This window comes from Trichoplax adhaerens, genomic scaffold (genome assembly GCF_000150275.1).
Source record: "Trichoplax adhaerens TRIADscaffold_16 genomic scaffold, whole genome shotgun sequence".
Classification (NCBI taxonomy): domain Eukaryota; kingdom Metazoa; phylum Placozoa; class Uniplacotomia; order Trichoplacea; family Trichoplacidae; genus Trichoplax; species Trichoplax adhaerens.
In genome coordinates this window covers 1,026,449-1,053,614 of record NW_002060958.1, presented here as the reverse complement: position 1 = coordinate 1,053,614, position 27,166 = coordinate 1,026,449, and the positions used below count along the sequence as shown (strand labels likewise).

Below are 27,166 nucleotides of genomic sequence, written 5' to 3'. Positions count from 1 at the left end.
TCAACTGCAGACGAGGCTAAAATGAGAGTCATTGTTGATTTCATTACTTTGTGGCCAGTACAGCCTATTAACCTTGGATAGGAAGCATTGATGAAGACTGGCACAATTTCATGTGGAACGATAGATTCACGGCCACGGGTTTTCCTCCATCTCAGTGCCATTGACATACACTGCAACAAAATATTTACCGTAGTCATACTGACTAATCTATCTTGTAGAGTAGAAGGATTACCAGACTAAAGGATGCATTTACTCTACATTGTGGTAATGCATACCATGACCCTGCTATTATTAGTACAGTCTTACTCCTCATATTAAAAGTATCTTTAATTCAAATAGAGAGGAATTGCTTCGATTTCTCTGCAAGTCCCTGATCAAGTCGAAGCTGAGTGGTACTTTTGCAGCATGATCACTCTTGGGCAGGGAATAACTTCCGAGCACCATACCAGTGCCATAAAAGTAAACTAAACGATGCATTGACTGTACTGTGATAATCTATGCCATGAGCATGTTGTATCGTTGCAGTCGAGTCCCATGTCGGAAGCTACCTCAAAATAGAGAGAAATTGTCTCTTGCATTGCTTTTGTAGGAGGCGCTGATCAAGTGGAGGTTTTGTTGCGCTTTCGCAGTCATGCACTGTCTAGAAGACCAGTAGGACAACAGCATAGCAAGGCCTCTAAAATAGCTGAAAGATGTTCACTGTTCAGCTATAGTGTCGCCTTAAATTATATCATTCAACTTGGAAGAAATATACTTTCAAATGAGCTCATAATCCAAGCAGATAGATCAGTCCAACCTAGAGCAATTCGCTCTTGATGTTTTGATTTGCCATATTGAGAAATTGGATTTCGGTCCACTTTCCAATCCATGCCATCCGACAGTGGCGCATGTGCAGTCGGTGGCAGCCTTGTACAAGTCACGTGCCATGGTGGTCAATCTCCAGCCCTGTAGTTGCGTATAAGCGACCACCAGACTAGTGACGTCATCGAGTGTGATCGAGGTTCTTGGTTTACGTCACTGTACTAAAATTAGAACATTACCGTACTCGACCGTTGGGGTTTCACTCGGCCGTGGTACAATACTGTCACGCGCGAATGACGTCACTTGAATCGTGTTGACTCTCAGTCAAGTCATTGGAAGACTTGTCTAGTCCTTTGAAGGCTGCAGTGCCATGCTACGTAGTGGATTTGTATCGATCCGCTAGTATGGTATCATACACGGTATTTCCAGTTTGTCCAAGAGATCACTCACGCCATTATTAAAAGAGAAAATCAATACTTGGCCATGTTTAGCTTTTACCAGGCAGAAACAAATGCCATACAACCCCCAATTTCCCTGTAGCGATTCAACCTTGCCATGATCGTCTCATGAAGGGGATTGTTGGCAATTAACATCGTCACAGGCCTAACATGGTGGTTGTAATCAGAAGAAAAATGGAGTTGATCATCATAATTTAGTATTCCTGCTATGGGAGGGGGTATAGACGATGGCGATGGGTGTGGCTCTGGGTCGTGCGACGTCATAGGCAGTCGGTCGCTTTACAGTACATTGTATTGTGTACGGAGAGGCTTTGTACTGTACAGTACAGTACAGTACAGTATTCCATTCCACAGTGTACAGTACAGTCTCTCGTCCAGTCAGACATGGACTGTACGGTATTGGACGACCTTCGACTGGACTGGCAATCCTGTACAGTGTACAGTATGACCAAAGGCTGTACAGTATAAAGGTGGACGACTGCCTTGCGACCGGACCAGTAGTCCTGTACTAGTGACACTTTAGTGCAAAGAAGAATCCAAAGGCGAAAAGTTCCCCCAGTGAATTTGGATATCCTTTGGCCTAATTTGACAGTAATAGTTGGAGTGGAGGAGAAAAGGGCGAAAAAATTCAAGAGTGCATCCAAATTGAGGGGAAAATGGCTGATCGATTTATTGTTTTAGCTTTAAAGAAAGCCGATTCCACCGATTTTTCCAAGCCGTTAGATAAATTCATTGCCAATACTTACGATAAAGAACGAGGTCAATTCAAGGGGCAAATTGACGAATTGCAAACTTTGCGTAATAATGCCACTAAGCGATTGGATAAGCATGAAAGTGCCGTACAAATGTTACTCAGGTGAGGAAAGACTCCAATAGCAATAACAGCATAACGATCTTTTCCAGGTTCTTGCATGCTACATTCAATGGTCGTAAAATAGGTCATGTTGATTTCCAGTCCCTTGGCCCTAATAGTAATGCGCAGTAGCGTACAGGACGACGGCGTCGAGTACAGTATTGTAGCTGAAAGTGGAAACAGGTTCACCCATTTTTCTGATGCAAATCTGGGTGCTAGACCTACACATTGCACTGGATGGATATTGGCTGCTTGCACCAATTCGATCGACTTTACTTTACATCCAAACCATGTAGGAAAATGGAATGATCGTATAGTAGCAATGGTGGTAGAGAAAAAGGTTCACTTCAATAGTGGAATATCTTTCTTTTTAATCGATGTTACTCAATGGTAGCCATGAGGAATCGTAGATGATAATCGCTCAACTGGGAGTTTTCTTTACTGCGATGCAAACACTTTGGCTTTGCCAACATAGATACAGTGTGTTGATATACCCTGGTACACAGTCACAACATCGTACTCTAGTTCAACCAACTGGGTAATATTGTACATCAATTTCTGCCTGGCAAAGCAATCAATCGTCTTTACAATCCATTCGACGCGTATAGTGATGAAAGCGATTACGGTAGTTTCCAAGTTCAATAGGAAGATAAAATAAGAGATAATGAACAATCATCATCCTCTCGTGGATAGTTCATTCCATCAAGCATATCCATCCATTAAAAATCACCTCTAGGCTATACGCAATAAACTGATTGTCATTCAAATAGAATGCAACGATTGCAAAACATAACAGCAAAATAACGGCGTATGAACTACCAATCAAATAGTGTTAATATTATTATTGACGAGCCCATTGAAATAAACACAGCAACTTTTAGACTGAAAAATCCGATATGTACAGTACGTGTCTATGGATACTGAAGCAAATAACTAGCACTTTCAAATTGAAGCCTAATGACGAGAGTAGCAACTTAAATAAGTCTTCAGTTTTGACATCGATCAACCCTGTATCAAGTCTATTTATAAATATTGCTTGCACGTTTTATTAACGATGATGCATGACTATTGTTAGAAAGAGCAAATAAATTGAAACTTGTACTCTAATTAGACTAGATTATCTTACACTCGTTGTAAATGCTGAAAGAGTAAACTAAAGCAGAACAACAATTCTACCCAAAAGAATTTGGCGTAATGTTCTGTTGTACATAGAGTGTCACTGAATGGTATCCTTATACTTCGAACATTGTAGATACTACGATCAATTGAATGTCATGGAAGCCAAGATGCCAGTGTCTGAGAGCGAGGTAAGAAAACTTCAACCGCAACCTTCAGTCATAAAATTCAATCTTCTCTACAAACTGTCGTACCGCAGTGCAAGTACAGTAGTAGATTTCCACCGCGATCAGTTCTACCCACTTTCTCTTATTGATCGCCTAGTCAGTTGCATTGATAAGATAAATATACTTTTTGCTCTGATCTAAAAATACTGATAAATAATAATATTTAAAATCGATGGAATATCGAAATTGAATGAACTAATTTATTCTATACGTGGACAGGTACGTGTAACGTTTACTTGGCAAGACGCTTTCGACAAGGGCAGCCTGTTTGGTACTAGAAAACATAGTTAGTATTTCTTTTATTCTATATAGACAGTACATCACTATTTAATTGCAACTTATCAACCTGCATGTTGAGTTACTATGCGCTATCGATGCTCGTTTGTGCACGAAACGATCAATCCATCTACTAGATTTGTATTGACAGGCCAACTATGACAATATTCTAACGTTGCCCAATTATACTTTCTCTCAAAGGTGCAAAGAGTTTGCCTTTTGAGAAATCTTGCGTTCTATTTAATGCAGCCGCACTTTCTAGTCAAATTGCAGTTACTCAAAATCTTGACACTGATGATGGCTTGAAGTTAACTGCTAAATACTTTCAGGTAGTAAAATTGCTTGTCTTGCATTTGAATAGCAAGTTATTTGAATTGACTATAACAAATTCTTATCAAATTGAATATCTAGACTGCAGCTGGCATCTTTGAATATTTACGAGAATATATTCCAAGCAATATTCCGCAAGGAACAACTCCAGATTTATCTATTGAATGCTTAACGGCTCTAAGTGCACTGATGCTTGCCCAATCTCAAGAGACATTTTATCTTAAAGCCAGTCAAGGTACCCTTTGCTTTCCCGGTTGCTTATCTTAGTTACAATCCGTACAATCCGTATACACAACTTTAAAGCTATCGCATCTGGCTCATAATGGATGAATTAGAAATCTTCTCATACAGTACTATAAATTTATTACGAAAATAATGCGCCGATCTCTATCAACTTGCTTTAGATAAAATGAAAGATGGAATTGTCGCAAAAATTGCCATGCAAACTGGAAATAACTATGCTGATGCATTCAAAAACATGCAAACACCTGGTGTACGTGCTTTATGGGAAAAGGATTGGCTACCTATGGTATCAGGTAAACAGGCAATGTATCACGCCGTGGCTGAATATCATCAGGCTCTAGTTGCCAAAGCTAGCGGGGCGATTGGTGAAGAATTGGCTCGATTAAAAGTTAGTACCACATTATTATTATTATGCTAGTGTACAAAACACCATCGTACATTAACGGTAACATCATACAGCGTATATATGCAACTAGCCTTTTGTGTGAATAAACTCACTACAGCCTGTCCCTAAGCTATGGATTGTAAATTTATTATTAATTCTTTTAGCACGCTAGCTCTTTAATGCAACAAGCTGAAAGCTACAGTAGCACACTCACCGATGCAAAGGTTTGTCCGACATAGCTTTTGCTTTGATTGTACTTTATGCAACTCTAAATTGAATATTCTGTACGCAGGATACTTTAATGACGATATCTCAATCAATTGTTTTCATAGAATTTGCGCAACAAGATTACTAAAGCTTATCAAGCTGCACAAAAGGATAATGACTTCATTTATCATGAATTAGTTCCTGACAAAGACAGAATTCCCGCCGTCCAAGGTGCAGCTATTGGCAAACCCATCCGCTTAAATAATCCAGCATCTGCAAATTTTAAAGATATTTTCGCTGATGTTGTTCCTCTAAACATTCACAATGCTGTATCGAGGTACAATGAACGTCAACAGGATTTGGTTACTTCCGAGCTTAAAAAGCTTACAGATAATACGCAACAATTAAAAAGGTCTTTTAAATTGTGCTAGAATACATGTTGTATGAATTGTATACAGTTTACTGTAGGGACGTTATTAATCTTTATCCATAATTGGCATTTTATAGTCTTTTAGCTGAATTAAATTTACCTGCAGCAATTGAAGATACTGGTGGAAATTCTGTACCACAATCGCTTTTAGACAAGTCTGCTGCATTAATACAAGATGGTGGCGTCCAGAAAATAGATAGCATGTTTAATGAACTGCCAACATTATTACAAAGAAATCAAGAAATTGTTACAGAGGTTTGCAGTTACAACGATACCTTCATTAGAATTCCTATTTACTTTCATTATTGAAAATAATTCAATACTTCCCGTACTTAAACATTTTTTAAGACCACTCGTATGATGGATGATGAAGAGAAAGACGATAAACAAATGCGCCAAAGATTTAAAGAAAAATGGACCAGAATGCCATCTGATAAACTCACAGCATCATTACGTATTGAAATGAACAAATATAAAGGCATCATTGAAAATGCATTGAAAGCTGATGCAATCGTGCGAGATAAATATAACAAAAGCCGTAATGCTATGATTGTACTTAGTAAGGGAGAGGTATGATCAAGCTGGTTTTGCTGTAGGTTCGCTATTCTTTGACTGACTATAATTCTAACCCATCATTTAGGTTGAATTAAAAAATTACATCCCAAAGACCGGAAGCGGAAATGCTGTAGCTAATAGCAAAGTGTGTACATACTAACATCATTTTTATACACTGTCATTGAACTATCAATAAATGTTGGTATTTAAATTTAAATTTATAGGCTGTCGTCAACATTAAACGCCTAATAGACCAAATTGATGGTATTATTGCTGAACGACAAGTAATTGAATCTGAATTGAAATCGGCTACCTGCGATATAAGTACATTTTAACTAATAGTGACTATTTATAGGAGAATTTATGTACAACTCATGGTTATTGTTTATTGATACGTCTGATATCCACGTTTTATTCAGCACCTAAATTTCTAGCAGCTTTAGCTGCTGATGGTGTCCTGCAAGATGAGGATATCTCCAAGCAAAATTTAGATAGTACTTACAATGTTTATGTAAACCAAATTGCCGATACCATCTCCAGACAACGAGACATTGAAACGCAACTCAGAGTGAGTTTCTTATGCCATCCTGAACATGTTACGATAATTCAGTGAAAGTTTAATTCTCTTCTAGTAATGAATTATAGTAATAACTAACGTTGCACCTACGAAAATTATTTATTACTATTTGTTGATCTAAAAATAGGCTGCAAACCAGGAATTTCTTGCCGAAAGGCAATCTCGCTCCGGAGCTAATAAACGAGAAGAAACGTTATCTGATTTGGCCGCCGCCTACGATGCTTTTACTGAATTGACCAAACATCTGATGGAAGGCACCAAAGTTAGTATCTTCGACTTTCTTCTTATAAACTTATATTACGAAAAGATATAATTGAAAATTGAATTTATAAATTACTCATTTGCTCTTTCGGTTTCTCTTTGATGCAGTTTTATAATGACCTAACTAATCTTTTGGTCAAAACACAAACAAAAGTTAGTGACCTTATCTTTGCTCGTAAAACTGAATTGCAAGGATTACTCGGGTATGTTATTTGTGATAATATTTTCTTGCTTATTATTTTTATGACATGTACCCTTCAATTACTAAATTACTAGTGTCCTTTTATCATAGGGATTTACAACAAGATCTATCGAAAGCTGACAACCAGACTCCATCAATCCCTAGTCATCATCAGAAGGCAGCAGCACCCCAAAGTAAGTAATAATTTCGGTTTACCGGCTAAGTACAGTAGTATTAGGTGCTATAGTTTATTATAATCTCTATTTAATCAGTTGATATTGCCCTTCTAGGTCTTAAACTTTACAATACTACTACTTTATCATAAGAATATGATTTATCAACCATTAACTGTAATTTATTGAATCATGCATGGATTATCAACCTTTCTGTATTGATAAACAACATTAACTATTCTCGCTAGGACCTCCACCACCGAGTAGCAGTGCGCCGCCCACATCGACTAGTTCCATTCCAGCTTCAGCTCAGCCTCCTGCTGCTGCACCTCAGCCAAATTATGCAGTTGCACCCCCTGCACAACAACCACAATATCCTGGTGCTCCTCAACCTATGTATGCTCCGCAAGGGCAGCCATATCCTTACCCAACACAACAACCACAACCTGGTCAGCCAATGCCTTATCAATATCCTTACCAGGGCCAACAGCCGGTTTATCCTCCTCATCCGTCTCAACAGTATGTTCCAATGCCTGGAACCTACCCTCCACCACCACAGGGTTATCCTCAATATCCTCAATATCCTCCACCACAGTAAAAGCAGTATAGATTAAATAAAGTGAAACGGTATCTGGGAAGCTCGAAAAACCATGACATTTTCTGACTTAAAGTTTTCATTGCTACGCAAGAACTTGTATTTCAGAACTGCTGGCGCCTGTTACGTTATTTATCCTATAATAGGCACTAGTAATTCCAGCACCTATCGCTTGGCTTGTTTTCGTATAAACTTGTTAATTAGCTTAGATTATCGTGATGTAATCAAAATACATCGATACAATCGTGAATCATATCTTGTACGATGCATTTCTGCAATAAAAGTCCATGTAATATATAGCAGCTTATATAGTTGATTTTCGCTATCTTAGCTAGCGTAAAATATTATTACATTTGTCAACAATTTCTTGTAGCTTTCAACTTTAAGATACGACGTAAGATATATATCTACACTATAAACTACAAAACAAAGCATTAGCTAAGGGTATTGCAATAGTCAATATGGCTAGAATATTTGCTTTCTCATTTACACATGAGTATATCCTCATACATAAAATATGCAAATGAAATTGTGATGTTGAATGACAAGAAGTACAATACTGTAAAAATTTTTACGGTACAACTACTTTTTATAATACCGAATATATTAATTAACTCATTGAAAGTGAGAATTATATTAATTTCAATAAAAAAGCTAAATTTAATGAAATTGCTCTTCTTTTGAAGGACTACTTACTGCATATCAAGCAAACACGTACCATTGTAAGTTAACACTCAGTGTCGAACACACCAGAGTGCTGCATCGACGAATTAAAGAGAAGAACATAGTAAATGTTTCATAAAGGCGATTTTGAGATGTACTGGTAACATTCCTTTAATACGGCACACTTATTCAAAACGGTAGTCACTATGGAATTTATTCTCTGTATTGAGTGTGATCCTACCTACGGTAATGAATACTATAGACAATCGTTCCTATTAGTCAGTTTATCAATCATCATGCCAATTTTCACCGAGGAGCCAACAGTTATTGTTCCATACAAGTGTTTTCCACGATCAAAAAAATCCCAATTATTACTTGCACTGTCGTATAATTTTATTAAAACAATCAATGTTTCAAAGGATTTAGGACCTATAGTAGATCATAGCAAGTACAACTGAAAAGGTAATACAAAAAAAAATCAACACTAAACCATCATCACTTTTAAAAAACTTCAACGAAACCATTCTGTTAGAGTAGACTGGGTTTAATACTGTACAGTATTTCGATGATGTACTACTACCATACAATGTCATGTACAGCATATTGCAATATTAGAATTGAGACTTTTACAAATTTATACTTAACAAAAACAAATAAATATTTTCAGGCCAGGGGCTTTTAACTTCTTTTCCAGTAGAACTTGCACAAAAGTAAAATGCATAAGAACTTCCACTGGAGTTAGATACATCAAATTGCCAAACCCTTGAAGACTACCATAGTGGCTTTTTATATATCAGTTAATATCTGTTGATGTATATAATGACAGCAAGCGCTATTGAATTCCTGTACATTTATAATTACAATCCAAACCTTACGAGGACTGAAGTTAGTCTTATCACTACAATTACATTTCTTCGTCGCTATTGCCAATAACTTCACCAAGTTCAGTTTCTATCTTACTCGCAAGATCACTATCCTGAGGAACTAATGCCGATTCACTATCGTCATTATCACAAGACTTGATTACTTCATCTACATTTTCATTGTCAGCCAGAGTGTCTTTCTTAGCGGTATCAGAATCGACATCCATAGCTTCTATTGCTTCCTCTGTCATATCAACGTCTTTTACTTCATCCGATTTTAATGGTTCTTCATTCTCTATTTCCTTCGAATTATCCGCTTCACTATCTACGCCTAATATAGCTTCAGTTTCCAATGATGCAGGTTGCTTTTCCTCATGATCAAAGCCTTTCTCACTTAGTGAACATATGGTTGGTTGAGTGTCTTCATCTGTCGATATTTGGGGGAGATCTTTCGCATCACTATCTTGTAAGTTCGCTTGATTTTCTTCATTATTTTCCTTTCTAATCGTTTCAAACGGCTTTACAGCCACGGGAGCACTCTTACTCGTAAACGTATCTGATGTGACAGTATTACTAGCCTTCGTTGTAGATGGTTTGACAATCTTTTCACCACGTAATATACTTGGTAAAATTTGATTTGTGCTGCTGGTAATGGAAGCTGCTGCTGTTTCTTTCGACAATGAATCAGAAGACTTTCCTGACATACCGTAAGATAAAATTATAGAGTTTGTTTCTGCAATAACTGGTTGAATGATAGAGCTAATATTTGGATTTAAAGGACTTGAAGGCAGAGGGTTTTTATACGATTGCTGGCTAATAGCCGCTCTAACCGGATTCTGACCAACAGTGGTATTTAACGGTCTAGCTAAGGTAGTGCCAGTGTTTTGCTTATTGTGAGAGCTAATCGAAGCTACATTAGGTTCAGTGATGCTATGTGATGCTGCAGTAAACGCTAGTGTAGAAGGAGCTATCTTCTGTTGTGTAATATGGGAAGCTGACAGAGTAGTCTTCGTTTGTGGTAAACTTCTCATGTTCATTGCCTGTTGCTGCATCTGTGCTGCGACAACGCCCTGACGAGTAATTGGCACTTGAGGTGATATAGAGGCAGGTAATGCGGATAACTGAGCAGTATTTACAGTATTCAACAAGGAATATTTATCCGATGATACAATAGTCTGCCGCAAAGAAGCAGTTCTAGCTTGATCTTGCGCAAGGTCGTATTCACTGTTATTTGGCGGTGGCAGCCTGCGCAATAAATAGAAAAATCATTAATATCATATCAAAACTCCGACACTGCCATTTTCATAGTATTTCGCCATGACATAAAACGCACTCGTGTCATTACCGGAAGGTTCATTACTTATGTCCATAGCGCCATTACCAACTGTAGTAACATTATCGCCATCTTCTTTCATTTTCGAAAATTCCTCTAAAAATAAATGCATATTTAACAGGTAGTCATAAAACATATTTAATTAAGAACCTTACGATTACCTATTGCAGCTTTAGCAGCAGCACTGGCAACACGAGGATCAACAATAGCCGCAAGAAAAGCCACTGTTGACATAATTGGATTACCAGATCGGCTGAAAGGTATAGGTTGGTTAATTAATGGACCTAAATAATTTGCAAATCATTGGGTTAAATGTTCATGAATGCACAATATAGTAGAATAACGTAAACAATACAACCTTTATATTTATCTATAGAATTTTTTAAATGCAGTATATCCTCTACCTAATTGCAAATCTGATTCATCCAAGTAAGGATCTTCAATTGGTAATCTCAAGAAATGTAAGATACATTCATCATGAGTTCGACTTCCGACATGGTTGGCTACCTTATTCCAGTCATCTTTATACATTTCTAGGCCCTAGTGTAGAAGGCGAAAACAATGCACAGATCAGTATTTAATGCTATAAAAATACACGTAGAGTAATAATCACCTCTAATAAAAGCAATGTTTCCTGATCTGTCCAGTCTCGCGATAAATGAGATAGTGCTTTCGACTATGAATAAGAGAAAGCGATCATATTACTTTGGGAGATGTCTATATATTGCTACACTTAAGATTGTACAATGCCATAAGAGTCTAACTTACTTTTTGTGCACTGGCTGCATATATATCAGTCTTGAGGCTAATTAGTAAATATATATGAATACGAACAAATTAATCTAACTATAAAAAAGGATGTGATATCTGCATTGGTTGTATTATGCTTACCCATAATTGGTTAGACTATCACTTTTATCCTGTCCTTCGCTTTTGGTAGTATTATTGTTAAAGGTTATCATTTGATCAACAGCTTTCTACAAATATTGGTTTATTAAGCAATGAGAAAATTTAGTAAAGAGTAAAAAGCTAGTTAGTATATAATTTTATGCATACGGTTGCAGGCTTTGGAGGCAATACAGGCTGTAAGCCAGATGGTGTATCAGCTAGAACATGAAAATGGGAGGTAGATGGTGGTCCCATAGGGCTAGGCTTTAGTTCTCTGTCGACTTGGTAATTAATTAGTCCCCATTGTTCCAGAAAACCGTGAACACTATGAAATAGATACAAATAACAGAATTAACACATGAAACAATTACTAAAACTGTCATTACCACTATTAACCGCTACTACAATCAGCTATTACCGTAAAATAGCGCAAACATCCCCGGCTAAATTCCTTCTGCATGCAGTGCATGTTAAATATTCTCCAGGATTAAGACGATATGTATCAACCATAAAATTTCGGTAAGCTGAATAGCTACAAAGTTAGATAAGTTATATTAAAAAGGTTGTTATCGCAATTTTATTTAACAGTAGGATTGTAAGAATAGGTAGGGTCTATCATCCATCTTAATTACATTTCAGGCGACTTAGATTTATTTCGGCCAGTAAAAAATTCTGGTAAGGCTCGTTTCTCAATAGCATGAACGCTAAAATTCAAAAATCATGATTTTAACTTAATCGCTCACAAAAAACGTAACAAGTTGCAAATTATTTTAGGTCTAGAGTGTCCGTACAGACTTACCTATTATAATCAAACCATGCCGAATAGCTCGGTATTACGATAACGTGTGCTTGTTCAACAGCTTCTATACGAAGGTCCTCTCCAGGCTGTACCGGTTCTAAAGCTCCATCAAGCCAAATTTCTCCCTGCTGTTTTAAAAATGAAAAATTTTTTTAAGCAAATATTACTGCTAATAAAGGTATATTGTTATTAATTCGGTAGAACCTTAGATGAAGATCGTACTACTGTGGTGCTTGTAGTAACGTTGGTTGCAGGCTTGGCTTTTATATCTAGATACATATATATAAACCACAAAAAAAATCATGAATAATCAAAAAATTTTGACGCTAATGAATCCGTTACTAAAATCATACCTGTACTTTCAATATTAGACGTATTCAATGCATTATCAGAACCAACTAAAATATTAGAAAGTAACGTAGTAAATATTAAATTTATCAGTAAAAATTAGTAGTTTCGTTAATTATAACTAGTAATTACCGCTGCCAATGTCCGTTAATTGTCCGCTGCGACTGGGGGTAAAATCACTTTCACGCGACGCTACGTGTTAGCATTCAGAAGTAAATTATCATATAGTTAGTGTACAATAAATCAACCCGTTTAATAATATTATTCGTGTCAATAACGGAATTAAATTGTTATCTAACCTTCTGGCGGAATTGCAACTTCCTTAACCTAGAATTGCGATAAAAAATTGCAACGTTAACAGAAAAAGACAAATTTTAAAGACTAAATTAAAGACTTACATTAGGAACAGGAGGGGGATTTTCCATGTCTTTCGTTAAATCTTCTGTAATAACACTATAAAGAAATAAGATTAATTGAGAATTACTTTCTACCGAATATTACAGGCAATATAAATTTATCTTTAATTTTCTAAATCTGAAGTACTTTGTAACAGATTGCTCTTCTGCTGTTATTTCTTAATCTGATTACCGTTAATCATAACGATAAATCCACTAATATGTATGTTATCCTTTAGCATCTACTTTCTATGTCGTGCAAACACGCTTTAATACCCTGCCAGGGTCACAACCGACCTGATTTTCTTTTTTTTCTTGGCATTTTCAGGTGAAGGCGACTTCTTTCTTTTTCGTACTGTCATAGTTAGACTTGGCGTTTCGGTAACCTTTAGATTTAGTCATAAATTACATATAAATATAATTATTGAGTCAGCAGTCATGAATATGTTTCATTACGTAACAGGAATGATTTCGCATGCATATAACCTCCATAGGGACATTTCTAGCACCTCGCCGACGTCCTCGTCCTACCATTATTAACGAAAAATATTAAATATTGATAAAAATATAATGATACAAACATAAAGTATCGTACCACGTCGCATTTCACTTTTACGTTTAGTATTTGCTTCTAATTCCTGTTATGAAATTATAGCGAAATCAGTAAATTAGTAACGACACAATGATTACTTTCCATACATGTAACTGAAGCTCGTAACAGAGTAATACAATATATTACAGGAGAATGCTGAATTTCCGATTCTCCATCCTGTATCTCATAATCTTCTTCATTCATCCATTCGTGGAAGATATCCAAATCAGTCAACCATCTACTATTTACCTAAATTAATTACATAGTAATCAACATTATCAATAAGGTACTGCAAAAGCTTAATATTTAAGCAGAGAAATCAATGAGTATACCCAGAAACTACGCAAAATCATATTCCTAAATTTTCTTTTATTACCTCCCACTGCCCAACATGAAGCGGCTGCGGTTCCGGTTCTTCTTCAATATCGTTTTCAGGGACCCAAGTATCATAGCTACAATACAACAAATTTTTGCCGCTGAGATTTCTCAAGTTTCCAATTATGTCAGGCATCGCTAAATTTCCTCATTTCTATCCAACTTACCTATCAGGAAAGTACCACCAATGGACTAACACTAAATTGTTCCTTTTATGCAAAGGTCTCAACCAATCCTCTACATGATGAGACAAAAATGTTCATTCAAACAAATCAAGATAGATTCAACTTCGTTACATTTACACCTAACTCTATCTCAAGAAATATACAGCAGTGATAGTAGTAAAATATTTTATTTCTAATATTAGTAACAGCTTATGGCAGTACGTATCCTGATTAATACAAAAACTATTGATTAATCTATAGAAATTAAATGATGCTTGTTGATATATTTGCTATGTCCACTGCACTAATTCACTTAGAACTAATGTATTAGCTTACTGTTCATTTACTCAACCGCTGTAAGAATTACGCAAGCTTTTATTCGTCTTGAGTAAGGAAACGTTTATAGTTCAATAAAAAGGACATAACATTTTTACTTTTTATACTTTCATTAAAATTATCCAATATATAATGTACATTCGAATCTCTCCTGACTTACGTTTTAATAATGATTACAAATTATGACTAATATATGACGCAATAAAAATGCAGAATCTATGCTACCTGTCGTTAGAACCAAGTCACTCAACGTTTGATCTACTTGTAAATAAAGCAAATCTAATTTTAGTCCCTTACCATCAGGAATTGGAGGCGGAGGTGGATAGACCACATGTGTGGCTACGTTTATTTGATCAACAATAGATCCCTATGTTAAAAGCATAATAAAGTTATGATGTAAAACATGAAGACATTGCGATATTAGCAATATAAGCAACAGCGCCTGTTTCGTTTCAAAATATTTATTTCAATCTTTCAATACTTACCTACAAGACTACTACATCATTGCTATTATTTATTGCACAATTAAATTTGATCATACATTCTGGATTACTACTCTATTAATAACCTGGTACTTTTTGACAATGGCTATCAATTTTTCCCTTAATTTTTGATCGACAGAATCAACAATGTAAACCAAAGGAAAGGTTAGCAACTTGTTCTGTAACAATATTTTCTGTATATTGATAAACATTTCGACATTGCGGTCAACCCGTGAGGGTGATTGGAAATCAAATCGGCGCCTACATGAGATAGGAGAGAGTACATACAATAACATTAACATGGATACTATGTTATCGTTGTTGCTTATGTCGATTCGGTTGCATCACGCACAAGAAAACAATATTGAAATTCAATATGAACGAAAACATGATGACCCTTTGGTAATAGCAAGAGTTTATTTACACAGCTATATATAACATGTAACGTCTATAGAAATCAGGGCATAACTGAATACTGCATCATAATAATGGATGCTAGTTTGAAAATCATGAAAGCGATCATAGGCATTGCAGATCTATCTTAATCTTGCCTCATTCACAGAAATGGTTTAAAAATACAGAGTACTCTATTAAAGCGACAATCACCTTTCCACATCTATGTTAATCTTACTCCATTACCAGAATTATGATCAAGCTATTGAAGATTTAATTAATTAAGAAGCGACAATCCTCTTTACAGTCTTATGTTCATCTTACTTCACATCATCAGCAATGATGATCAACATAGAGAAAAGTAAATTGCAAGCGACAACAGTTGTATTTTGTCTTCTACCGTTTACCCGGCAGATACTATTTAAAACACTACTACATCTATACTGCAATGAAATTGTGTATACGCGTATCTATACGAGCGATTAGGATTGTTCATAAATCAAGTTTATCACTGATGCTGCTTGCCAATTATAATTAAAGGATCCATGGTATCGAGTACTGCTAACCTATTTATTGAAGATAAATTATAAAAATGTAGCCATTGCTCATGCTGGTTTCGATTTACTATTCAATACAGTAGAGTGGATTGTTTCAACTGGGTAAAGATGATGATAGCATGAGACTGGATCAGTGTACACAATACTCTTCTTTCTTTTAGAAATTGCATCCTGTAAATTAATCCAACAGTACTATGATATCCAATGAACATACCATCCTTGTTCAACTTTCCATTTGTAGGCTGTCGCTAGGATGTGGCATAACGATCCGCCAGGTGTATAATTATAGAATAACTTAATCTAGAAGGGAAATGATATCGCATTCAGAAAATAGTATTTCTTCATTATTGTCAGTAAAGCAGAGTAGTGGCAACAACTTTGTACAGTACTGGATCAATAGTATAAGTGAAGAGTTATCCTTCCGATATTGAACGACGGTAATCTCATAAGCTAATAGAGTTCAATCAATCTTTGATGTGGAATTTAGCATGATACTCCCTTACAGGTAATTTAGGCAACGGAGGATTATTGGATCCTTTACCAAAAGTATCCTATCCATTGAAGGGTAGAAAAATAAACCGTTAAGCAAGCTTGCTTGCTTCCTTTAGAATCATTGATGACCATCAGTAATAGATGATCGAGTTGAAACCTAGCATGGCATCACCATCACTAGTGGATACTAATAGTATGACAACATGAGTGAAATTCATGACAATAGGTGATATCGAGAATGATTTTGCATTTTCTACTTTGGCTAATCCATGACTGCAATTTTTCTTACCTCTTGGAACTGTAGTAAGTTCATGGTTAACGTAGCCAAGGTTTTATTGGTGACTGATTCATTCTGCAAGTACTAAAATGTGAATGAATGATGATTAGATATCCATGTGAATAGAGCATGCAAAGAGATGCAAATTGGCCAGCACAACATCCAGTAGAAAAGTAGCGACAGTCATCCTGTTGTCTTGAAGATGACTCTCTCTCTCTCTCTCTCTCTTGACCTATCGACTACATTGTACTTTCTTGTAAGTTAATCTTTCCTCTTCTATCCTCGCTCTTATTAAACAGCACTTGTTCTACATCATTCTACAACTGCATAAATAAGCTTTATCATAGCAGAAGGAAAAGACTGTCCTCATCCTTCTCCATGAATATTGTATCAAGCCTTTTGTCTCCTCAAGACAGTAGGTACACAGAGTAGTGGACAGTAAAATTCAACCACGTGTAATGTATAGGAATGGTTGACTGCCAATAGACAAGGTAGAAAATCAATTTAACTATCCATCTCTTTACCTTTTTGTAATTTTTAGCTAGCCATTCTCGTAATACTTCATATTTAGCCAGAGTATCGCCCCATTCGAAATATTTTGGATCAGGTCCACCGTCTTTCTTTCTTGCCGCCATTTTTGTAGCGATTTTATCCCTAGTGGACAACGGCAACGGAATTGGGTATTACTGTGCTGACTGCGCAGGCGTATAAAGACACCAGAATGGCTGTTTGGCGTGGATAAGATACCGTCAATCTTGCTAGGAGAATCGTATAGTGTATCCTTATCCGTGAGATCGTGTTTGGGTAATGTACGTAACGATAGCACAGTACAGTACGGTACGCTACTAGCCACTGTAACGTTGTTCAGTACTGTACACTGTACACTGTACACTGAGTACAGTACACTACTGTACTGTACACTGTAGCCCAGTGCTTTGCACTGTGTCCTCACGCTCTCTTTGTGTCTGCGCTTCTCAAATGCATTCCATACCAAACTCTGTTATTCTTTTTCTTGTTTGGTGATAACGATAGAGCCCAATATGCAGTATTGACTACCTTGCTCTACTACAGTATATACTCTAAAAAAAGAAACGGGCCGGACCGGACCGGACTGACCGTATCAGCAGCGGCTACTCAAATTGAAACCCTGGATACAATTTTTCGCCATCAGGCTTGATAGCGATTCAAGCTGCTCAAAAGTCTTGGCACCAAAATACGACAAATTTCTATAGAAACAACGACACTGATTATGAATTCATCTACACAATCTTATACCCTAGATACAATTTTTCGCCATCCAGGCTTGACAGCGATTCAAGCTGCTCAAAAGTCTTGGCACCAAAGTACGACAAATTTCTACAGAAACAACGACACTTATTATGAATCCATCGATATGACATGAATAATCTTATATAAATAAACCTTGGATACAATTTTTCGCCATCCAGGCTTGACAGCGATTCAAGCTGCTCAAAAATCTTGGCACCAAAGTGCTACAAATTTCTACAGAAACAACGACACTTATTATAAATTCATCTACACAATCTTATACCCTGAAATCCTGGATACAATTTTTCGCCATCAGGCTTGATAGCGATGCTAGCTGCTCAAAAGTCTTGGCACCAAAATACGACAAATTTCTACAGAAACAACGACACTGATTATGAATTCATCTACACAATCTTACACCCTAGATACAATTTTTCGCCATCCAGGCTTGATAGCGATTCAAGCTGCTCAAAAGTCTTGGCACCAAAGTGCGACAAATTTCTACAGAAACAACGACACTTATTATAAATTCATCTACACAATCTTATACCCTGAAATCCTGGATACAATTTTTCGCCATCAGGCTTGATAGCGATGCTAGTTGCTCAAAAGTCTTGGCACCAAAATACGACAAATTTCTACAGAAACAACGACACTGATTATGAATTCATCTACACAATCTTATACCCTAGATACAATTTTTCGCCATCCAGGCTTGATAGCGATTCAAGCTGCTCAAAAGTCTTGGCACCAAAGTACGACAAATTTCTACAGAAACAACGACACTTATTATGAATCCATCGATATGACATGAATAATCTTATATAAATAAACCTTGGATACAATTTTTCGCCATCCAGGCTTGACAGCGATTCAAGCTGCTCAAAAATCTTGGCACCAAAGTGCTACAAATTTCTACAGAAACAACGACACTTATTATAAATTCATCTACACAATCTTATACCCTGAAATCCTGGATACAATTTTTCGCCATCAGGCTTGATAGCGATGCTAGCTGCTCAAAAGTCTTGGCACCAAAATACGACAAATTTCTACAGAAACAACGACACTGATTATGAATTCATCTACACAATCTTACACCCTAGATACAATTTTTCGCCATCCAGGCTTGATAGCGATTCAAGCTGCTCAAAAGTCTTGGCACCAAAGTGCGACAAATTTCTACAGAAACAACGACACTTATTATAAATTCATCTACACAATCTTATACCCTGAAATCCTGGATACAATTTTTCGCCATCAGGCTTGATAGCGATTCTAGTTGCTCAAAAGTCTTGGCACCAAAATACGACAAATTTCTACAGAAACAACGACACTGATTATGAATTCATCTACACAATCTTATACCCTAGATACAATTTTTCGCCATCCAGGCTTGATAGCGATTCAAGCTGCTCAAAAGTCTTGGCACCAAAGTACGACAAATTTCTACAGAAACAACGACACTTATTATGAATCCATCGATATGACATGAATAACCTTATATAAACCTTGGATACAATTTTTCGCCATCCAGGCTTGATAGCGATTCAAGCTGCTCAAAAGTCTTGGCACCAAACTGCCACAAATTTCTACAGAAACAACGACACTTATTATAAATTCATCTACACAATCTTATACCCTGAAATCCTGGATACAATTTTTCGCCATCAGGCTTGATAGCGATTCTAGCTGCTCAAAAGTCTTGGCACCAAAGTGCCACAAATTTCGACAGAAATAACGACACTTATTATGAATCCATCTATATGACATAAATAATCTTATACCTTGGATACAATTTTTCGGTATCAGGCTTGATAGCGATTTAAGCTGCTCAAAAGTTTTGGCACCAAAGTGCGATAAATTTCTAGGGAAAAAACGACACTTATTATGAATTCATCTACACAATCTTATACCCTGGAATCCTGGATACAATTTTTTCACCATTAGGCTTGATAGCGATTCAAGCTGCTCAAAAGTCTTGACACCAAAGTGGGACAAATTTCTACAGAAACGGCGACACTCATTATGAATCCATCGACACAATCTTATACAACATCCATTAAGCGGTGTAATACCATACTAAATACCGTCAATTCAGTAATATGGACATTTTCTTGCCTCATTTTATCCGGACTGGTAGCACCATTGATAGGCAATGGACACCAGTAACAAGGATAAATGATGAAAATTTCCATTTTCACGAATTACCATTCCATAGTCGTCGATTCAATGACCCGCATTACGTGCTGTACAGCACACTATAAACGTACCACTATCGTGCATCAAGGAATAGGATTCATTTACAGCATACTGCATATTGTACAATAGTCGTCCAGTTGATTTCTGTTTCCATACTGTACAGTATTTATAGTCTAGTATAATGAGAGAGTTTACAATAATTAAAGTCTACCCCCATATTGCAAATCGTTCATAAAGACGATATCACCATCTCTACTTACCTGATACAGAAAGGATGGATATAGTACTGCTGTATTAGAAGCACTAGCAATAAAATGTAGCATAGAGTATGTACAGTAGAGAGAGGAATACCCCTTTCTTAGTATATAGTCTGAATAAAAAACTGAAATAGACTATTTCCCAACTATTCACAGTGTTTGATAAAATAAACAGCTACAGTATAGCTTGATGGTATAAGGATACTGACGCTAGCTATGATAGTCTTCTGCTCCCATCTCATCATTCTACGTCATGACCAAATCTACACAAAGGAAGCCATTCTATAGTCTACGAGATAGACCAAGACAATAAAGCTATTTGGCATTTTATTATATATTATATCATAACTCAATATAAATTAAATCCAACAAATTATACACATGCAAGATTGCTTTGGTATTTAATTGATAAAATCACAATATTTAAAACTTAATGATACGTCATAAATTGATACATGAGTATCAAAAAGTTATTTAACAAAAATACTACACAAGTTGGATTGACGGTCGTAATAATCATTATTAAAATGATATTTTGCCTTACGAAGAAGAAATAAAATAGCATCATCCAATAAGATGAATGATTGATGGACATGGACTAATCCCATTACAATCTATAGGCATATTTCAGCATGACAGCATAAGAGGAAAATTATTTTACGCTCACATAAATAACATATTGCTATATTAGGGATTTCCACTGATAACATCCATTACAAATAGCTCTTGACCCAATCCACAATGGCCTATTTTTCCACAAAAAAATATGTATGTAAATTGAATATCAATTTTCAGTTTGAATAATATCTTTGTCACATTAATGAAATTATGGAACCTTTATTCCTTCTGCTTGATGGCTGCAAAACTGTTCTACAAATTCACGAGTGAGTGGCTTATCAGGTCCAATATTGATACTTTCATTTAGAGCTAATGTACCTATCAATAGATTATCAGCCAGATATTGTTTTATTTTATTGTTGGTAATTACTGAGCATTTTAAACGCTATCAATTTAAGTAGATAGCAAAATGGATACCTACCGTCAAAGTCTATGTAACACAAACGGACAGTGAGCTCTTTCAAGGGGCGAAGAAACGCTGGTCCGCCAGCCATAACCTAATAAGAGAAAGGTGAGGTCTCTATCATTACCATGCATTGCATAGGAATCGATCGAAAAGATATGACAATGAAATCTTAGTTGTTCGCCTTCTGCTACTGTAAAACGTAGCACTAAATTATAATTTGCTACGTATGACATAATATTTTTACATCAAATCACAAGAGAAGTAATATTGCGCAATAATCTGCTGACATAACGCTAAATTTTGTCAACTGGATATTACAATAAATAGCCTACAGTGCGTACTTTATGTACTTTATATATCGTCAATAACAATAATTTAGAATTGTCGATATCACTTACCACAACGGAACGCTTTTGAAACAAGTCCTCACACATTTCTTGGCAAGTCGTGATATTATTTTTCTCCAAGCCTGGTCTGATTACCTAAATGCGTATATTATACAGCACTAAATGTTATACACACCTTACATCTATAAAATGCTTGTGTAGATGTTATTTAAATAGATAAACGTAACGAGAACGCATAAATCTTGCTATGTATGCTTCATTATATAGTTGATTCAACTACTCTGCGATCCTTAGGCTTCAAGTCAAAGAACACCACCACTCACCTCAAAATCAGGTAGCATATAAAATCCACCAGTTGATTGTATACACTTTACGCCAACACTTGTTAGCTGCCTAAATGAACAATTTGGAATATCACGTTACTGAATAACCATATAGCAAAACAGATATTTAAAAATATAGCATGCTTAATTATGGGTAAGCACAAACAATGAGACTACTTATGCTATGTTATACATCAAGCATGACTGAATTTATCTAGCCGCAAGCGTTACTGCAACTCCCGATAGGTAGTACAATGCATGTATAACAAATATAACGTTTAAACAAATTCGTCGTATTAGTCTATAATAATTATTAACGTATCATCCAAAGATATAACTTGTCAGCCAATATCATTACTCGATAATCGTCAGTCGTCCTGCGTAAATACTGTTTTTTTTAGGTCGACGATAGATCACTTAAAGATATCATTTATAACCAAGAGTTACTTACTCATAGCAGTACTTAGAAACCGCTTCCAAAATACGCTTAATATGATATATATATGTATCACAAGCTTCAAAATTTTGTAAAACCTGTAGACATTAAAGATATAATTATTAACTTTTTGCCACAATTATTATTATCAGGTTATTACAAATAATTTACTATAGAGAAAGTTCTATAGTAGCGCATAGAAAAGAACGCTAATTTCGTTAATCATTTTAATTACATCTGCTACGGCATATTGAATAGGGGCAGAGGTGCATGAGTATGTGTGACTGCCAGCGCTTCTGACAGCACTTTGCACTTCAGCTAATTCTTTCGGATATATTGCGTAACCAACCTAGATACATGTTAGTCCAGTTACCGTAATTTGTTACTGTAATAATATGACAAGAAAATCTAACTACGACTTACCCGCCAACCTCCAAGGGAAGCCCATTTTGATAAGCCTGACATTAAGATCGTGCCTTCTTTGTAAAACTAGAAAATAAGATCAATATCAAAACGCTAACTGAGCTAGGAATCAAAGTACTATCCCAGACAATTGATATTATATTAAATACCATAATACTATCTATCTCCATAGGTCAAGAAACATATCTCCTACTCCAAGTTACCTTAGCAATGGAAAGGTGAGCATTTTTATAATTTGTCCTTCCGTAAATTTCATCTGAAAGGACGATAACCGAATGCTTTCGCAGGACTTTACTGTTAAGATTTAACGATTAAATCAACGATTTTACGAGTAGCAATTATAATGATGTTGATATGTGCTACACGATATTCACAAGTATTCAAATATTATAGCTACGATCGATAAATGAGCAACAATATAGCAGTAGTGCCGTATTTGCAAGAATACTACTGTGCAGCAGTTAATCGTCTCTAATACTGATTATAAAATATTTTCTGACCTGAGCTCTGTTAGTTGCTGCTCTGTATAAGACGTTCCGGCTGTGTGTATGTAAGAATACGTTTAGTCAATACAGCAAATTTAGCATGCTGCAGTATATTCATTTCAATATTTACATAATGACTACAGTACTGTAATTATTAGAAGTACAATAAATTTCTTAATTACTGTTTTAATTTGCTATGTTGCATACTGGGATTATCTGGATTGCAGAAAATTAGTACTTTATTGGCGTTGGTGCATTGTTCGTTAATGGCCTAGACGATCAAGATATATTTATAAACATTATGAAACAATTGTTCTGATTTTATTCCTTTTCAATAGTTTATCGCGGATTAAGATGTTACTAAATTAACCTATAGTTATCCTTGTTCTTGCTCAAGGGATAGTTTATAATTGTACGTCATTAAAATATTTTACTTATTATCATGGTAATATTGATTACCTTGTCTAAAATTTCTGGGGTTAAGCGCCATTCATCTTCAAAGCGAGAGCTTAAGATAATCGATTTCCTTCCCGCTAGTTTACTTTGTGGTAAATAGGTTGTCCAAGTTGGAGATGGAACTATGATATCTATGGAAAATGAATTATGATATTAGCAAAGGAAATGGATGTATTCAAGTTAACGAGTATAGAACGACATCATCGTCGCCTTCTCTCTAAAACAATTAAACGATATCGACAATTTGGATTTTAAAAGGTAACGACAAACCTGCATCCATAACAAGCATTGTTAAAAAGAGTAGTTCCTTACTACCAGGAGCTACAATAATTTGGTCAGCAGAAAAATCGAGTCCATCATAGCGTTTATGGAAGCTAGCGATAGCATTACGTAATTGCTCAATACCTATTGAAAGAGATAGCCAGTTGTAATTTATTTGAAATTGATTCTATAATTATTAGACATGAGCGATTTCATGATACAAATTTGATCAGACTGAATACAAAAATCCTATCGAAGTTAAGGTATCACACAGCTAATAACGACATTGATTGAATAATTATAAGATCCTGGCTAAGTTATAATTACTTTACATACGCGCCCAATAGAAGAATGGATAAAGTAGCTGAGAATACTATAGTAACCGACGACTCTGACAATAATATAATCCTTGCCAACTTGTAATTACCTTGAATGTGCATGTATTAGGAGAATCGAAAAAGCAATTATGGATACGATAGTAATCGACGATGCTAACCATGTTTGCTAAGTTTAATGGCATGTGCGTATATAGTATGATAACCTAAGAAGTAGCTGAGATTACTACAGTTGCTGACGACGCTGATAATTATATAATGACATTATTTGTGCCAAGTTTACAATTACTTTGCATACGTGTACACGAAGATGATTTATGAAGTAGCTTCCAACACTACTGCTAATGATGATGGTTATCCCTTGCCAAGACTCAAGAGATTGCTTTGTGAGCATTTATACGTACTTAGGATAATATAGCTGAGGATTCTGAGTTATATAACAAAGTCATAATGCTTGCTAAGCTAAGATGACCTAGCATGCGAGTCTATTTCTAATAATACGAGTATTTATTGACACTATATATCCTTGAAAAACTTGGATACAGGTCTACAGGCTTGAATTATAATACGAGCAATACCATGCATTACAAGTATCTGCAAAAAATCATATGCCATCTGAAATGATCACTTTGAAGTACTCATTGTTGTGCAAGTGTTATTTTCAACCAGATGTAATAAAAACACTTATAGACATGATTAAATCACAGACTAAAAGGTAACTAGTTACAGTAGCAGTAAATCTATAAAAATGATGGGAGTCGTTAAGAACAATATTGACTTATTCGTAGTAGAACAGCAGGTGCTTGTTTCAGCAGCAATAAACAGGTCAGGACAATCAATAGTAAAGCAGTCCAATGAAGATTTTATTACTACTATCTATTCTGGTAGCATTTGATCAAATAAAGTTGGTCAATGCCATTGACAAGTATTCAATAACGAATATCATTACCATTTTGCCTAGCCATAAACTATTGTATACGAAGCAATCAAAACACCCTTATGTCAATAATATAGTACCACTTGAGCTCAGCCTATGAGTTTTAGTCATCAAATGAACTTGAATGCTTTTAATAATAAATATTTCGTGTAAATTGGCGGTATATTGCATCACATTTTAATTTTTTATTGACCTTTATGCATACGTAAAATCGACAATATGTTTTACTGTACAGTATGTACTGTAGTAGTGTGCGAAAGCCATTATTCTAACTTGTGAAATTAAATCAATCGATTTTATTCCTTTTCTGTACAATCCCCCCCCCCCAAAAAAATGACAAGAAATTATTCCAAGTCTATCAGCTTAAATAGATTCAATTGCTTAGTCAAGGTAGATCTCCATTTCTCAATAGTTACAACGCAATATTAGCGAAAGCACACATTGCATCTCCTCTTATTGGTACACTTTATAATTTCCATCCCGTTTTTACAATTCAATCAAGCAATGACGTGATTAAAGTTGGTGGACTGAATTTTGAGCTGTTCAAATTCGTATAACTCTTTCTATCCCCATCTATTTTACGATTTCAGTAGTTAGCTGTATAGAGTCGGTATCCACGCGTACTAAATAAGCTAAATAGTTTGATATTTCGATAGCATTGCCGTGAAAAAATCGTCCCTTACGCGCATGATTTAAATAAGCTTGCAGATTGAAAATTTCGATAGCGTTACAGTGGAAAAAATCATCATTTGCACACATGATTTAGGATCAGCTTCACAGCGAAAGAGTAAACTTGCAGGGAAATGCTTCATGATTTGCATCTTGTTTTTTTAGTTGAATAATATCATGGATATTCAATTGAATTCTGAGCGAATTATAGGTTAAGTCATTTATCACATATCATGATCGGTTTATTATAATATAATTTATAATATTATTGGTATCCACCCATGTTGAATAAGCTACATACGTAGATCAAAGTTTACACATGGTTGAAATAGCGTTTGCAGCAGAAAAGAATCGACATGATGATTACATTCGTACAGTGTATGATTTAGATCAACTTGGATAGCAAGAGTGCAACCTTGCACGGAGATGTTTCATGATTTTACATCGATTGCAGTATTATAAGTTCAAAGATATTGTAGATGATGGGGATGATGGAATTCTGAGCCAACTAAAAGTCTAGGCATTCATCAAATCACAATCGATTAACAATGAAAAGTCGTAGCAGTTATGACGATAACTAGTCGTGTAAAATTGAAATCGACGTGTACTACCAATATCATGACTTGTAAGAAATAAAAACATACAGTAGGTGTAATAAGTTTAAGTGATTTTTAAGGACAAGTCCGCTAGCATGAGACAACCTTGCCAATATCAAGAAATCAAATATGAATGCTCAACAAATTCAAGTTGAAGTAGTATTTAAGGAGAATTAAAGTAGTATTACAGTAATATTTAAAGTGGTGTTTAAGTCTCTTTCAACATTGTAGCACCTATTCTATCATCATCGATTTGATCATATCATGTCGATAGCTAGCCTTATAAAATGGGCTATTGACGCAATTATGCCTACTATGAGTGTCTCTAATTCGATGTATATATTATTAATTGAATATTATCCATGACCATCCGTCCACGAATGTACACAGTCTTACTATTGATGAAAATCGATGTAGGTATACTGTATTGCATTGCTGCTTCTATGGCTATCTGTGGTCGATTGTTCATCCATTTGGCTTGCATTATTTCTGTTTAGCGAGAAAGAATTGACTACATCAGA

General features: G+C 35.7%; 3 protein-coding genes across 3 annotated transcripts; 1 reads left to right on the top strand and 2 right to left on the bottom strand.

Annotated features, from left to right (window-relative positions):
* Window positions 1-1,915: 1,915 nt before the first annotated feature.
* On the top strand, window positions 1,916-8,118 carry TRIADDRAFT_38299 (uncharacterized protein; the record flags this gene model as incomplete). Its single annotated transcript, XM_002116593.1, has 17 exons — window positions 1,916-2,115; window positions 3,365-3,419; window positions 3,675-3,741; window positions 3,933-4,060; window positions 4,143-4,296; window positions 4,466-4,692; window positions 4,854-4,913; window positions 5,022-5,308; window positions 5,404-5,581; window positions 5,675-5,896; window positions 5,967-6,026; window positions 6,106-6,205; window positions 6,301-6,449; window positions 6,586-6,720; window positions 6,828-6,922; window positions 7,012-7,094; window positions 7,322-8,118. The coding sequence occupies 17 exons, from the start codon at window positions 1,916-1,918 to the stop codon at window positions 7,669-7,671; spliced, it is 2,550 nt and encodes an 849-aa protein (XP_002116629.1). The 3' UTR covers window positions 7,672-8,118.
* Window positions 8,119-10,665: 2,547 nt separating this feature from the next.
* TRIADDRAFT_31063 (uncharacterized protein) lies at window positions 10,666-17,260 on the bottom strand (the record flags this gene model as incomplete). The annotated part of the gene is made up of 22 exons (XM_002116523.1): window positions 10,666-10,811; window positions 10,932-11,067; window positions 11,141-11,203; window positions 11,296-11,332; window positions 11,419-11,504; window positions 11,584-11,740; window positions 11,834-11,947; window positions 12,048-12,119; window positions 12,215-12,335; window positions 12,695-12,754; window positions 12,862-12,889; window positions 12,961-13,015; window positions 13,234-13,343; window positions 13,664-13,798; window positions 13,926-14,001; window positions 14,092-14,161; window positions 14,722-14,791; window positions 14,993-15,167; window positions 16,071-16,156; window positions 16,360-16,407; window positions 16,638-16,709; window positions 17,150-17,260. 22 exons carry the CDS (start codon window positions 17,258-17,260, stop codon window positions 10,666-10,668), a joined length of 2,028 nt encoding a protein of 675 aa, XP_002116559.1.
* A 3,919-nt stretch (window positions 17,261-21,179) lies between these two features.
* TRIADDRAFT_60600 (uncharacterized protein) lies at window positions 21,180-24,607 on the bottom strand (the record flags this gene model as incomplete). Its single annotated transcript, XM_002116522.1, has 13 exons — window positions 21,180-21,289; window positions 21,393-21,468; window positions 21,776-21,859; window positions 22,048-22,117; window positions 22,499-22,581; window positions 22,719-22,832; window positions 22,907-22,972; window positions 23,110-23,200; window positions 23,407-23,446; window positions 23,599-23,662; window positions 23,851-23,978; window positions 24,118-24,295; window positions 24,536-24,607. The coding sequence occupies 13 exons, from the start codon at window positions 24,605-24,607 to the stop codon at window positions 21,180-21,182; spliced, it is 1,176 nt and encodes a 391-aa protein (XP_002116558.1).
* Window positions 24,608-27,166: the final 2,559 nt, after the last annotated feature.